Source organism: Rhinoderma darwinii, chromosome 1 (assembly GCF_050947455.1).
Source record: "Rhinoderma darwinii isolate aRhiDar2 chromosome 1, aRhiDar2.hap1, whole genome shotgun sequence".
NCBI classification, from domain to species: domain Eukaryota; kingdom Metazoa; phylum Chordata; class Amphibia; order Anura; family Rhinodermatidae; genus Rhinoderma; species Rhinoderma darwinii.
Genome location: NC_134687.1, coordinates 602,954,004 through 602,967,423, shown reverse-complemented (window position 1 = coordinate 602,967,423; position 13,420 = coordinate 602,954,004). Strand labels below are relative to the sequence as shown.

The following is a 13,420-nucleotide window of genomic DNA, read 5'->3' as shown; positions in this document are numbered from 1 at the left end:
ACCCCAAAATGCGATCAGTGAAAACTACAGCTCGTCCTGCAAAATATAAGCCCTCACAATTGATGGAAAAATGAAAAAGTTATGTCTCTCAGAACATGGCGACACGAAAGATTTTTTTAATTTAGCAAATAGTTTTCTTTTAAAAGTGGTAAAACATAAAACAAAACATATAAATTTGGTATCGCTGTAAACGGATCAACCTGTAGAATAAGGTGAATGTGTCGTTTTTACTGCCTGATGGATGCCGTAAAAACAAAACCCCCAAAAAATGTCGTAATCGCTGTTTTTTGCCCATTTCACCCCACAAATATTTTTTTTTCCGCTTCCCAGTACATTATGCAGTAAAATAAATGGTGCCATGAAAAACTACAACTTGTCCTGCAAAGAACAAGCCCTCATATGGCTATATAGATGGAAAAATAAAAAAAATTATCGTTTTTGGAAGGAGTTAAGAGCTTACTGCATACACTATTATTGAGTGTAACGTATAACCCCTCAAGTGGCGACTGCAGGCACCCGATATGTTATCTTTAAAATGTATATCTATGAAGCGGATTTTGAGCTCTGTATCAGAGAAACGGAGCTCTGACTGCTATAAAAATATATTAAGACATTAATCGTCACAAAATTAATTTGGATAAGATAAAAAACAAACCAATTGGTTTTCAAGGGTGAAAAACAGGATTTTCATTTACTAACCATAAAAAACCTCTCTCGTCACGTTCCTTGGGCACACAGATGATGACCTTGAGTAATAGCTGCTAACACTATGAGGCGAAGACTAAGTAAAAAAGTGTTAAATCCTCCTACCAGGCTATGCCCCTCCTGCAGAAACTGAACTAACCAGTTTATACATAAGTAGTAGGAAAAGAGGGATTCCTGGCCCGGGTTATGTCTAGAAAGATCAGACGTTGTGAGCAGCAGAGGGAGGACTTGGGGCTGTGAATTACCCAACCGAATCGGGACAAGGTGTCCAGAGTATCTGAAGGATTACCAGTGGGAGAGCCACAAATTGGTAATGAAAGATCGAATCGCAAGGCTGCCTTGGGGCAGATAAGAGCTCCTTCCGCCCGATGATCTCCTTCAGGTGAATGTTGGATAGACTGGAGCCTGAGAAGGGGACGGCCGTTAAGGCGGCTGTATCCACAGACCAGAACTTGCGCATAGCATCCTGCGAATAGCACCAGAGAGAGCTGAGGAATGAGCTATTAACCCGGCCGCATCTAGTGAGGCCACACAGATGTTCTTTTTTATGTAGGAAAGGAAGTTCTGCCATTTATTCTGGTGGCGCCACTTTCAGTAGTGACTCTACTCACCCAAGAAGAGGCGAAAGCCGGTTTCAGGGCAGACCCGGCTGCCTCAAAAAAAAGGTTTGGAGAAAAATTTCAGCTAACGCTTACAATGATCCTGGCAGGACGAAGTGTCAGCCATACTGTAGATCAGTGGTGTCAAACCTGTGGCCCTCCAGCTGTTTCAAATCTACAACTCCCGAGCATTACCTGGTTGCTTCATGCTTTTAAGGCATGCTGGGAGTTGTAGTTTTGCAACAGCTGGAGGGCGACAGGTTTGACACATGTGCTGTAGATAGAGTGGTGTTTTTAACCAAGTGAGAGACCAATGGGTCTACTGCCGGGGAAGTCGACCAAATCCTCTGGGAATGGATACATGATGGTCAAGTCGCCTTGCCTTTAGAAAAACCCTATTGGGAATCTTCAACACCCTAGGGGAACTTTAAACTTAAGAGTGAGAAGGAAAACATTTTGGAGAGCACCAAGGGCGCCTAAAGGAAAATCTTTGATAACGTCTGATACCGCCAAGGTATGGGAGCACATCTAATTCGGTTCAGGACTGCGTAAGGGATAAGCGATGGGCACCACGTCAGGTGGTTCACCAACAGGCTCAGTGCAGATGGGTTGAAACTGGCCGAACGGAAATAAAGTAGTATAGCGTGAACAGGCATAATAGGTGGCCACATCCGTTCCCTGTCTGGGGGCATCACCTCTGGGTTCTTACATGGTGAGAGCACACTATTACACCCCTGTTTGCAGAGGGTAATGTGGCAATGGCAATATAGTGCTTAATGAAAATCAAACACTATAGAAGTAAGGATATATGGAGGCTAAGAGATGAAGGAGGAGGAGAAGGCTGGAGAAGAGAGCCTACCTGGAGCTGCAAATAGGAGCAGGATCCTTTAGGAGTAGTCGATCTCACAGGTGTTTGTGCTGGAGCTGCATCTAGAAAGAAGGAGTAGCGTGCTAAGGTGGAGGGGGGAAGATTACCTGCCAATGAGAAGTGGAGGAAACGGCACACTGCCCTCAGATTGGTGAACAGGAGAAGGACACGCTCCCCCTCGCGCGTTCCTGGCAGACACGCCCTAGCAGGGCCAGAGGCTGGGGACAAAAAAATATATGGAGCTGGCTGGCGGGTCAGAGCGAAGTCCTCCAGCCCCACAGGAGGCGTAAAAATGCCAGAGCTACTGAGGGGGAAGGAGACTACATGTTGACATCTGAGAAAAAGGGGTTGTGAGAGTTGTTCATCCTTGGTGAACTTCAGCTGCGGTCTTGGATCCAAGCAAAGGACAGAAGAGTGGAGGAGCTGGATGAAGAGAGAGAAGAACTCCTTAAGCTATAAGGTGCCCCATGAGATCTAATAAAGGGCCCTTGGGGCCACAAAGACCAGTTACCCTTCAGGTTGGGGAAGTGACGATGAGGGGGGGGGGGGTGTACTTACCTCTGTATATTTACCTCCTTGGGGTAATCCCTCATATTTAGCTCAGTCAACAATGAGGTTGGGCCGCACTGTTCTCTCCTTGCAGTGGGCTAAAAGGGTCATCAAGTCAACCCTGTGTTTCCAACCTAAAATGGAAGGAGTATATGGACCTGCCGAGCAGGTAGGTCTTTTTCCTACGGACACTAAGCTGAAACTGGTTAGCTCAGTGTCTGCAAGAGGGGTAAAGCTGGTAAGAGAAGGTAACACTTTTTTACTTCGAGTCCGCCTACAAGTGGCAGTAGAGATACCCAAGGTCATCATCTGTGTCCCTCATTGACATTGACGAAAAATTCACTTTAAAGAAATGCACCTACAGATATCCTAAACACTGGCCCTTACTTGGCATGCTGCTGCAGAACAGTCAGATCTTTGTGCACAAGTTTCATGCCATCCTGGGTGTTGATATAACATGAAGTTGGAATGACAGGAACTGGTGGTTTCATAAGCTGGAGAGTGATGCCTGGGCAAGGTGCAGGATGTTTCTTTAGGTTCAAAATGATTCTCTCTTTAGCAGCTACAAAGAAAGGTGATAATTGAGATCATTGTGACATTTCTAATCTTAAAATGGGATAATAAACAGAAAAAAGTACAAGGGTCCATCATACGTAATGAACAGCAGCCTCTATTGTACACGACATTTGTTAGGGCAGGTTCATACCTGCATTGGATTTCCGTTCTTCTGCTCCGTCAGAGGAGCAGAACAACGAAAATACCGGAAGCAGTGTTTCCGTTGTACCATAGAAACCACCGGTGACCGAAGGAACCAATTGTCTTTAATGGGTTTCGGTTAGGGTGCTTGCGGTTTTACCGGAAACAATAGCGCCGTATGCTGCGCTATTGTTTCAGGTAATTTCGTCCGGATCTGTGATGGAGGCCCCTAATGGAGCCTCCTACGCAGATGTGAACAGGCCCTTAGAATTATGGAAGAGCAGTTATTTGGACAGTGGTAGAACATACAAATATTAAATACTTTATCTAAGACGTGGGTTCTATGAGCTGGGACCACACCAAATGCTAGAGCAAAGGTGTCTGTGGCAAACTACTTAGCACTGTGCCTGTTCAGCTTTCAACTTGCACACAAGAAAATCTTAGAGCGGAGGGGCACTGAGCACCACGGGCATGCCATTTGGGTAACTGTACCTGCTGATGGAGAGGGTATATCCACAGTCACAGCTGGAGTCAGCAAACTCGTGTCCATCTCTGCCTTGATTTGGTTCCATGTATTTGTACATTCCTGGATTTCAAATATGATGCGTTCCATGTTAATAAACTCCATCCAGAGATTCTAGGGAAAGAGCATAAAGGGAGTTAAAATAGGACTTTTTTTATAAATGTAACTAAAGTGATATAAAAAAGTAGTAATTAAAGAATTGCCTCTAAAAAGAAAACCTCAGCTATGTGACTATGATTTGTGTCTATAAGCTGGAACCACTGCCATTCGCTAAAACTAAGGGGCATTAGCTCTCAGGTGAACACTGCGTCCCTTTAGTTTTTGCACACTCAAAGTCCTATAAAAGGACTATAAAAGGTTGTCAAAATGAGCTTGGTTTATGGGAATTTCTGAGATAAAAGCCAAAGGGGCATTGATCATTCTAGCGATTGGTGTGACTTTCCTCCACTTTATAGAGATCTCTCTGGTGGTCAATTCTCTCGAACTATTTCATGTCTTACCTGCTCATTTCGCATAATCTTAGCCAGTCGATGTGGGTCATACTGCTTGGGTAGGGATGGAATATATACTGCTCCCTTTTGAAACTTATCATCTTCCAGCCAAACAATAAATACGTTAAATAACCTGCAAAACACACAAAATGTTTTTTGTTTCTTTTTAAATACATTAAAAAAATTCAATAAACCTCAAAAGTAAAAAAAATAAAAATAATAATAAAAAAATAAATAAAATATATATATTATATATATATATATATATATATATATATATATATATATATATATATAAAGTGTTTTCCCGCAATAAGGGGGGGGGGTTTAGTTATAGTGCATTATTTAGGTCACTGGACCAGCCTATTTTGGCCTTTCAGCACCGTGATTTTTTTCATGTTTCCATCGACACATTCCAAATGCTATAATTTTTTTATTTTTCTGCCGACAAAGATGTATGAGGAATTTTTTTTTTACGAGACTCATTGTAGTTTTTATTGGTATCATTTAAAGGTACATTTAATTTATTGATTAACATTTATTAGTCTTTTTGCGGGAAGGTGGAAATAAACTGCAATTTCACCATTTGTTTTGTATTTCCTTAACTTTATTCGGTACGATTACGGTGATAATAAACGTATCTAGTTACTTTTCTGTTTTAATACTTTTGCTGAATAAAAGCATGTGTCATATAAAAAAAATATTGTCTTTTGGGATGCTACTTTCGGAGACCCATAACTTTACATTTCTATCTCTCCCCTTGTAATGTGGGTACAACAGCTGGATATCCCGGGATTGTAGAAATCGGGTTGTGTCTGAAAGTATTTATGCTCTTATATAGAAAAACAAATACTTCCTAATCCCTATTTAAAGGGCAGCATACTATACCGACAGTTCCACCATACCATTAGCCCCAAGGGCACAAAAAAACATTGTCCTGTAGGTTATTAGCACCGAACACAGCAAACTCATAGTTCTGCGTCTGCTATATTCACAAAGGGTGCGCTCCCTCCGCCTCCTTTATCATTGATTGATGACTGCTATGTATCTGCCTGTATACATGAAAGCCATCAATCAATATTGAGAGGAAGGGGGTTATGCTCTCTTCATGAATATAGAAGACTCATAACAACGAGTCTGTGGTATTTTGTTGATTTTTATTTTTTTGAGCAGCATATTATGGCTACAGATCCGCTTTAAACATTTCATTAATGGATTGCTAGTCTCTCTAATGTGCCATACCCAGGAAATACAAGCCCAAATTCTCATATGAAAGCGAAGTAGGTCTCTGTGTTATGGTGAGCAGCAAATAAGTTGGCAATGGGCCTCCAAATCTGCAAGATAATTGCTTCTTCATGTCCAATGTTCAAGTGCTACCACCCAATACCAGCTCGAGGAATCTTGGGTTTACCAACCCTAAATTTTGCCAATCACTTACTTAACCAGCTCTTTGTGCAGATCTGGGGAAGCCATACAGTCTTGTGTGCTGCTCCCTGAATCCGAGAAGACTGGGGATCCATCCAAAGGGGCCAGTACTCTTAGTGCTTTGCTGGCTGAATGGTGGAAATCTGCCACTTCCATCAGACGACGTTTCATCTGTTTAAGGAGATGCAATTGGGATGAGCTGCTGAAGAACCTCTTCCCAATGCAACTCTCTACAGGCAATCTGTATACAAATAAGGATAGAAAAATGAGTTTATGTTTGTTACCATTTTGAAGTTATCCTAAAGCCTATGCCGCGTCAACAGAAATGATAAGAGCAGGAAACATTGCATCCAGCATTCTTTGAGCATATCTGCATATGCTAGATCCCTGCACAGACACTACACTGAATAGATTAATGGGGTTGTCCCAAGATCAACATTGATCTCCTATAGATAGAGTAGGTAATAAATGTTTGATTGCTGGAGTCCTCATCGATCACTAGAACCGTGGTCACTAGCTCTCGTTGTCCCTCACTGGACAGCCGCAATTAAGAGGAGTTTGAATGGAGCGGCGGTGGAGTATCTGTGCTGACGCTCCATACAAAGTATATGGGCCTGATGGAGCTAGCCGAGCGCTGTACTCAGCTGTCTCCGTCAGTCCCATATACCTTGAATGGAGCGGCAGCACATTCTAGTGAACGGTGGGGGTCCATTCGGTGGAGCCCCCATCGATCAGACATTTCTCACCTATGCTGCGCATAGGAGATAATTGTCAATCTTAGGACAACCCCTTAAAAGCGTACCTAAGATTATATATAACTTTTAGAATAAGTCGTCATGTGTATGTGTTTGCGTAATACCATTATTTCTGACCACAATATTACCTGTATTATGTATTTTTCAGGAATCTGCTCCTTGAGAAGTCAGGAGAACTGACAGTCTGTTTGTATACGTCTCCCCTATTTAGTCCTTAGAGCTGCAGTAAGGTTCAGCGCATTATACCTAAGATTTTACACTGAAAAGACTGAGACGTGATGTTCTCAATCAAGCTCTCGTGTGAGATTTTGTACTCACCGTAAAATCCCTTTCTAGTTAAATGAATTGGGGGACATAGCACCATGGGTATTTGCCCTTGCCATTAGGAGGCTGACACTAGGAAGGAAAAAGTGTTGGCTTCACCCAGGCAGGTCATAAACCTTCCCACAGACACTGGGCTAATCAGTTTTCTAAAAAAAAAAAAAAAAAGAAGTAGTAGAAGAAAACAGCACATCCATGGTTCCAGTAGGAAACTACAGAGAGCGGGATCTGTGTCCCCCAATCAATTCAACGAGAAAGGGATTTTACGGTACAAAACTCAAATTTTCGCATTAATATCATTGGGGACACAGCACCATGGGATGTACTAAAGCAGTCCCAAAGAGTGGGCAAAATAAGTATTCTACCATGAGACCTGCCTAACGCAACATAGGCTAGCATCAGAGGAAGCCAGAGCTTGGTGACGTGCTGCCTAGGATGCCCCGACATCCCATATGCAATGGGTGGTAACCCGAAAATGGGAGCCTTGTCCCTGGACTGATAGGATTTAAGGATCACAGACCTAATCCAACGAGCAATGGTAGCCTTAGAAGCCGCCAAACCCATGCGCGGCCCCTCAGGGATTACAATAAGAGAGTCAGAGCGCCTGAAGGATGCAGTCACCGCAAGATAGATGTAAACTGCTCTAACTACATCAAGAAAATGAAGGTGTGACAGTGCAGAAGGAAGGGATAACAATGTCCTCATAGATTGGGTGCGGAACAGAACCATGAGTCGCCAGGACTTTAGTGAAAACCCTAGGAGAAGCAGCAAGTCCAAACAGGAGAGCAATAAACTGGAAATGTTGAGAACCTACAGCAAACCAAAAGAAACGCTACCGAGCCCTTGCGATAGTTGAGGTAGGCATCTCGGATGTTGATGAATGAAAGGTACTCGCACTGTTCCCATGAGGCCACCAATGACCATAAGGACTTTATTTGGAACCTTTGAGCGCGTACAAAGCCGTCTAACTTCTTCAGGTTCAGGATTGGGGACTGTGAAGAGACTGAAGTATAATACTTGGAACCATTTAGATTGTGGAACAGTTCCAATCACTTCTTGAAAAGTAAAGAGCAAACAGGCAGGAAAAAGGGGATGCACGCCCATGGGGCCCAAGGCAGAGTAGACCGTAAGAAACGACTTGGTGGAAGGGTCAAAAACTCTATCTTGTCAACAGCACCTCTCGAAACCCAGGCATCGTCCATGTGAGCCAGATGCATCGCCTGGTAGGAAAGAAAACATCCCCCCACCTGAAGAGAAGGTTCGAGTCGGGAGACACCTTCAGACTGATTTGGGGTTGAGGTGTTCTGAGCTTTAGAACAGCTCTGCCATGAGGGCTTAGTCTTGAAGGAGGGACATCCTGATTCTGTGGGACAGCTGGTCCTTCTCTTTTGCAAAAGGAACAAAGCCTCTGAGAACATAGGGAAGGCTGTTGGCGTCGAGGATGGTTCTGAAGTAGGAGGAAACCCATGCCGCCAGTGGCCTCAGAGAGAAGCTCATCCGGATGCTTACCAAAGAGACATTTTTCATCCTGCATTCCAAAAAGCATAGCTTTTTTTCTTTTTCCATCGACATAGCTGTATGAGGGCTTATTATTTTGCAGGACGAGTTGTAGTTTTTTATAGCACCATTTAATGTACCATATAATTTACTGGGAAACTGGTCTATTGTGGGTGGAATGGGTTTTGTTTTTACGGCGTTCACCTTGCGGTAAAAATGACATGTTACCTTTATTCTGTGGGATTGCAGGGCAAGCTGTTAATGTTATTGGCACCGTTTTGGGCTTACATGCGACTTTTTGATCATTTTTATTCCATTTCTTTGGGGGGAGCTAAGGTGACAAAAACAGCAAGGTTCTTTTTACTTTCCTTATTTTTACGTTTTTGATATATTATAATAAACGTAGGTTTTTTTTTTTTTTAACTCTTTATTTTCGTGGCCGACAGCCAAATTTTTCACAGTGAAAAAAACCAAAAAAAAAACCAGATACATCTGGGAAGATGAAGTACATGTACAGAGATAGAGATGTATGAATTTGAACAGCATATTACAAACTTATCCAAAGGAAGCAACCTTTGTCATCTCTGGGATTTACTGATGGATACTCCCCACTATGCGAAAGAGAGACGAGACAAGACAGAATAAAGGAGGTAGACATGAGGGTGGAAGGAGGGGGAGGAGTAGCGTCTCCCACCGAGGAGATCCCCGCCCCCCCCCAGACTGAGACCACTTCAGGCTATCCACCAATGTCCATATGTCCAAGAATGTCTTTATAGGAGTCAGTGTCCTGAAACATAATCCAAGGAGACCATGTGAGGCAGAACCTGGCGTGAGTGTCATGAATGCCAGAGGTCAGGTCCTCAATGTGCATGAGGTCGTTGACCTTTGAAACCCAGAGGGACAGAGTGGGAGGAGAGGGGTTCTTCCATCGCAAGGGAATGCAGTGCCGCGGGGCCATCACTAAAAAGTGAAGCAAAGAGCGTTTGTAGATGTTTGCTGGGATGTCACAGTGATGGAGGAGGAAGAAGGCCGCGTCCATATTAAAGCTGGTATTAGTTACCTCGCATATCACCTTCTTAACCCCGTCCCAGAATTCTGCGAGTAGCGGGCAAGACCAGAAAGTGTGGAGTAGGGTACCCTTGTCCAAACCACATATCCAACAGAGATGTGAAACGGTCGGGAAAATACGATGCAGGCGGACCGGGGTCCTATACCATCGTGAGAGCAGTTTAAAACTGGCTTCATGATAACGCGAGCTAATTGAGGTTTTATGGGCTAAAGTGAGGATGCGAGAGCATTGGCTTGTGGTAAGGGTGATCCCCAGTTCCGACTCCCACTCAGAAATGTAGCCAAGCGCTGGGAGATCCAGCGGATTCAGAAGGAGATGGTAGATCGTGGACAGTGTGTGTGGCGAGCTGGTTGAGAGCCAACACACAAAACTTCCAATGGAGACCTAGGAGCTTGGAATAGAGCCGGAGGCGGTAAAGAGGAGTAGAAGTGGCGGAGCTGAAATATGCGCCAGTAACCCAAAGGAGGGAGTTCAGGCATCTGTGTCAACTCCTCAAGGGAGAGCCACTCCGAGTTTTTCAGAAAGTGCTCTGCCCTAAATACACCTGCTGCAGCCCAGGACTTGAACACCGAATCAGTCAACCCTGAGGGGAAAGATGGGTTCCCCAGGATCGGGGACATGGGGGAGCAAAGAGGCAGGAGGTTTGATCGTACCGTAGGAAGAGCACAACATCGGAGCGTGGGACTGATCGTGGGATGATGATGGAGGGATGTGAGAAGTCCACGCTTCAACCATGGAGTCACCTCTAGTGGGACCGCCGAAAAGCTTTGCTCGATACCCACCCATGCCTTGAAAGGGGCGTGTCTACACCAGTCCACTACGCGCAACAGATGAGATGCAATGTAATACGAGCGAATGTCAGGAAGTGCCAATCCCCCCGCCTCCCGGGATCGACACAGGAGCATACGGCTAAGGCGTGGGTGCTTGCCATTCCAGACAAAGGAGATTTGTATGGAATTGATTGCTTTAAAAAACGATGGTGGAACTGCTATAGAAAGGGCCTGGAAGAAGTAGAGCAGTCGGGGTAGAATATTCATTTTAAAAATAGTGCAGCGGCCCATCCACGTAAATGTGCCACCCGACCATCTAGCACAATCAGCTTTAATCTCGGTAAGAAACCTTGGAAAGTTCAAGTTAAATAGTGCCTTCAGATCCGCCGGGATGCGTACTCCCAGGTACTTGAGGGCCACCGAATTCCTTTTGAAACTAAAGGATTGTTCCAGTGTAGATAGAAGGGAAGAGGGGAGGGAAACATTCATGGCCTCTGATTTGGAAAAATGCATTTTAAAATTGGAGAGACTGGAAAAGCGACGAAACTCCTGCATCAGATTCGGGAGGGAAATGGTTGGGCTGGTCAGGAAAAACAACAGGTTATCTGCGTACGCTGCAACCTTGTCGACCCGAGAACCCTCCCCTAGGCCCTTAATGTCCTGATTAGCTCGAACATGCCTTAGAAATGGTTCCAATGTCAAGATAAAGATCAGAGGGGAAAGGGGGCAGCCCTGGCGGGTCCCATTATGGTTGGTAAATTCTTCCGAGAGGATGCCATTCACACAGACCCTAGCGGAGGGGCAGGAGTACAACGACATAATCCAACCCATCATTTGAGGACCAAGTGTTTCCTCCATGTACGTTCAATTGACACTGTCAAAGGCCTTTTCAGCGTCGGTAGACAAGAGCATGAGCGGTACACGGGACAGCTTAGCCTTGTGGATGAGATTGATCGCTTTCGTGGTGTTGTCTCGGGCCTCCCTGCCCAACATGAACCCCGCCTGGTCAAGATGAATGACCCCACTGAGCAACGGAGCTAAACGCATTGCCAAAATCTTCGCGAAGAGTTTAATATCTGTATTAAGAAGCGAAATTGGCCTGTATCTTGCGCACTGGGAAGGGTCTTTCCCTGGCATGGGATCACAGCAATGTGGGCCCTGAGTGCGTCCGGTGGAACGCGAGCGGAGGAGGAGAACGAGTTCAAGGACGATATAAAATGCGGACTAAGGATGGCAGTGAATTTTTTATAATAGGGAAGCGTGAAACCGTCAGGCCCCGGGGCCTTACCATTGGCGGAGTTCTTGAGCGCATCAGTTAATTCTGGCGCAGTGATTGGGGCCTCCAAAGCGGTGAGGACCTCCTCTGCCAAGGGGGGCAGACCCGAGTCAGCAATGTAGGATTTGATATGTGTGCGGAAGTTGCTCGCCAGCGTGGCCGGATTGGTGGAGTCAGTGTTATAAAGGGAGGCATAGAAGTCGCGGAACTGTGTTGCTATATCTAATGGCAGATTAACTCGAGTGGTGGGGGATGATGCAATAAAGGGTACGTAGGTGCGCGCTTGCTGGAGTCTCAGTGCTCTGGCCAGTGACCTGCTGCATTTGTTCCCATATTCGTAAAAATGGCGCTTGCATTTAGAGAGGGTGGCTTTAGCCTTAGATAGTAATAGTGCACGGAGCTCTTCCCTTTTCTGGATTAACGCAATTTTACATTCCAGTTCATGGGAACATTTGTGCGTGGACTCTAAAGCCTTAATCTCCGATAGAAGCCGAGCAGTGGTCAAAGCACGTTCTTTTTTCAATCGGGCTCCGTGTTTAATAAAGGTGCCATGTACGACACATTTGTGCGCCTCCCATAGTATCCGTGGATTCGTGTCTGCGGAGGTGTTAGTGTTGAAATATTCGTCAAGTGTGCGCTGCACGTCCGAAGAGACTAGGGAGTCTTTAAGAAGCGAGGGATTGAGCTTCCATTGGGATTGATGCAATATCGGTGTTTGCAAAGATAAGGATATCGTGACAAGGGCATGATCTGAGAAAGAGATTGAGTCAATGTCTGCTGCCTGTAGGGTTGGAAGTGAGCGATGCTTGACAAATAGCAGATCGAGTCTGGAGTAAATATCATGGACGGAAGAGTAAAAGGAAAAATTTATCTGCCGGATGTAATAGGCGCCATGTATCCACAAAGTTATGATCGTGAAGCGCTCGTTTAATACGGCGCAGTTGGGAGTGCGGGATTGACGATGATCCCGTTGAAACGTCCATGGTGGGCTCCAATGCGACATTAAAGTCACCTCCTAGGACAATGGTGCCCTCCCCAAACTCCTCCAGAGTATCCAAAAAGCCAATCAGTGCTGAACCCTGACCCGCATTGGGCAGATAGAAGGAGGCAAAGGTATAGATCTGTGAGTTGATGCTGCCCCATCCCATCACTGCGAGAATCCAGGAACTCCCATGGAAGAGAACGGGAAAGGAGGATACTCGTCCCTCTGGATTTCGGGTCAGGAGAGAAACTGTGATAGGCGTGAGGAAACCAGAGGTTTGACATCTTAAAGGGTTTCTGTTCACAAAGGTGCGTTTCCTGTAGGAAAGCTACATGCAAGTGTCTACCTTTCAACATGTTGAACAAAATGGATCACTTCCCAGGACCATGTAACCCCTTGACATTCAACGAGCCTATCCGAAGGTCTGTCTGGGAGTGGCGAGCCATGTCTCCGGCGGGAGGGGGAGGGGGGGAGACAAAGATGGGAGATGGGAAAGATAATAAACTTAATTTAACTCTTTTTCATTTTATTTTTTTTAGTCCCCCTAGGGGACTTGAACAAGCAATGGTTGATCACTGGTACAATACATTGCAATACTTTTGTATTGCAGTGTATGTTACTTTTAACCTAAGCGCTGCCTCTGGCGGGAGAGGCATGGAATCCTCCCAGGAGGGGGACCTCTACACTAATTAGATGAGTGTCAGTCGAAAGAAGCCCCCCTGAGGGGAAAACATTTGACTCCCTTGAGAAAAACAGCTCACTGAGCTGGCCCACCCAATCCTGTGTCCTGACGGCAGAAGACTGGAGAGGAGACTGGGATCCTGGGAAGACTGACAGGCTGGAGGAGGTTTGACAGGCCATCTTGGTTGGCACGGACCACAGCTATGGCGCAGC

The 13,420-nt window shown here is 45.3% G+C and overlaps 1 protein-coding gene across 1 annotated transcript in view; it reads right to left on the bottom strand.

Moving 5' to 3' along the window:
* The window catches only part of EPG5 (ectopic P-granules 5 autophagy tethering factor), a 114,308-nt gene that overhangs the window by 38,759 nt on the left and 62,129 nt on the right, over positions 1–13,420 (bottom strand). Inside the window, exons 23-26 of the mRNA XM_075840725.1 lie at positions 5,870–6,097; positions 4,441–4,564; positions 3,910–4,054; positions 3,109–3,283 (exon numbers count right to left, since the gene is read on the bottom strand). Coding sequence (XP_075696840.1) covers positions 3,109–3,283; positions 3,910–4,054; positions 4,441–4,564; positions 5,870–6,097 — 672 coding nt within the window. The remainder of the gene's footprint in view (positions 1–3,108; positions 3,284–3,909; positions 4,055–4,440; positions 4,565–5,869; positions 6,098–13,420) is intronic.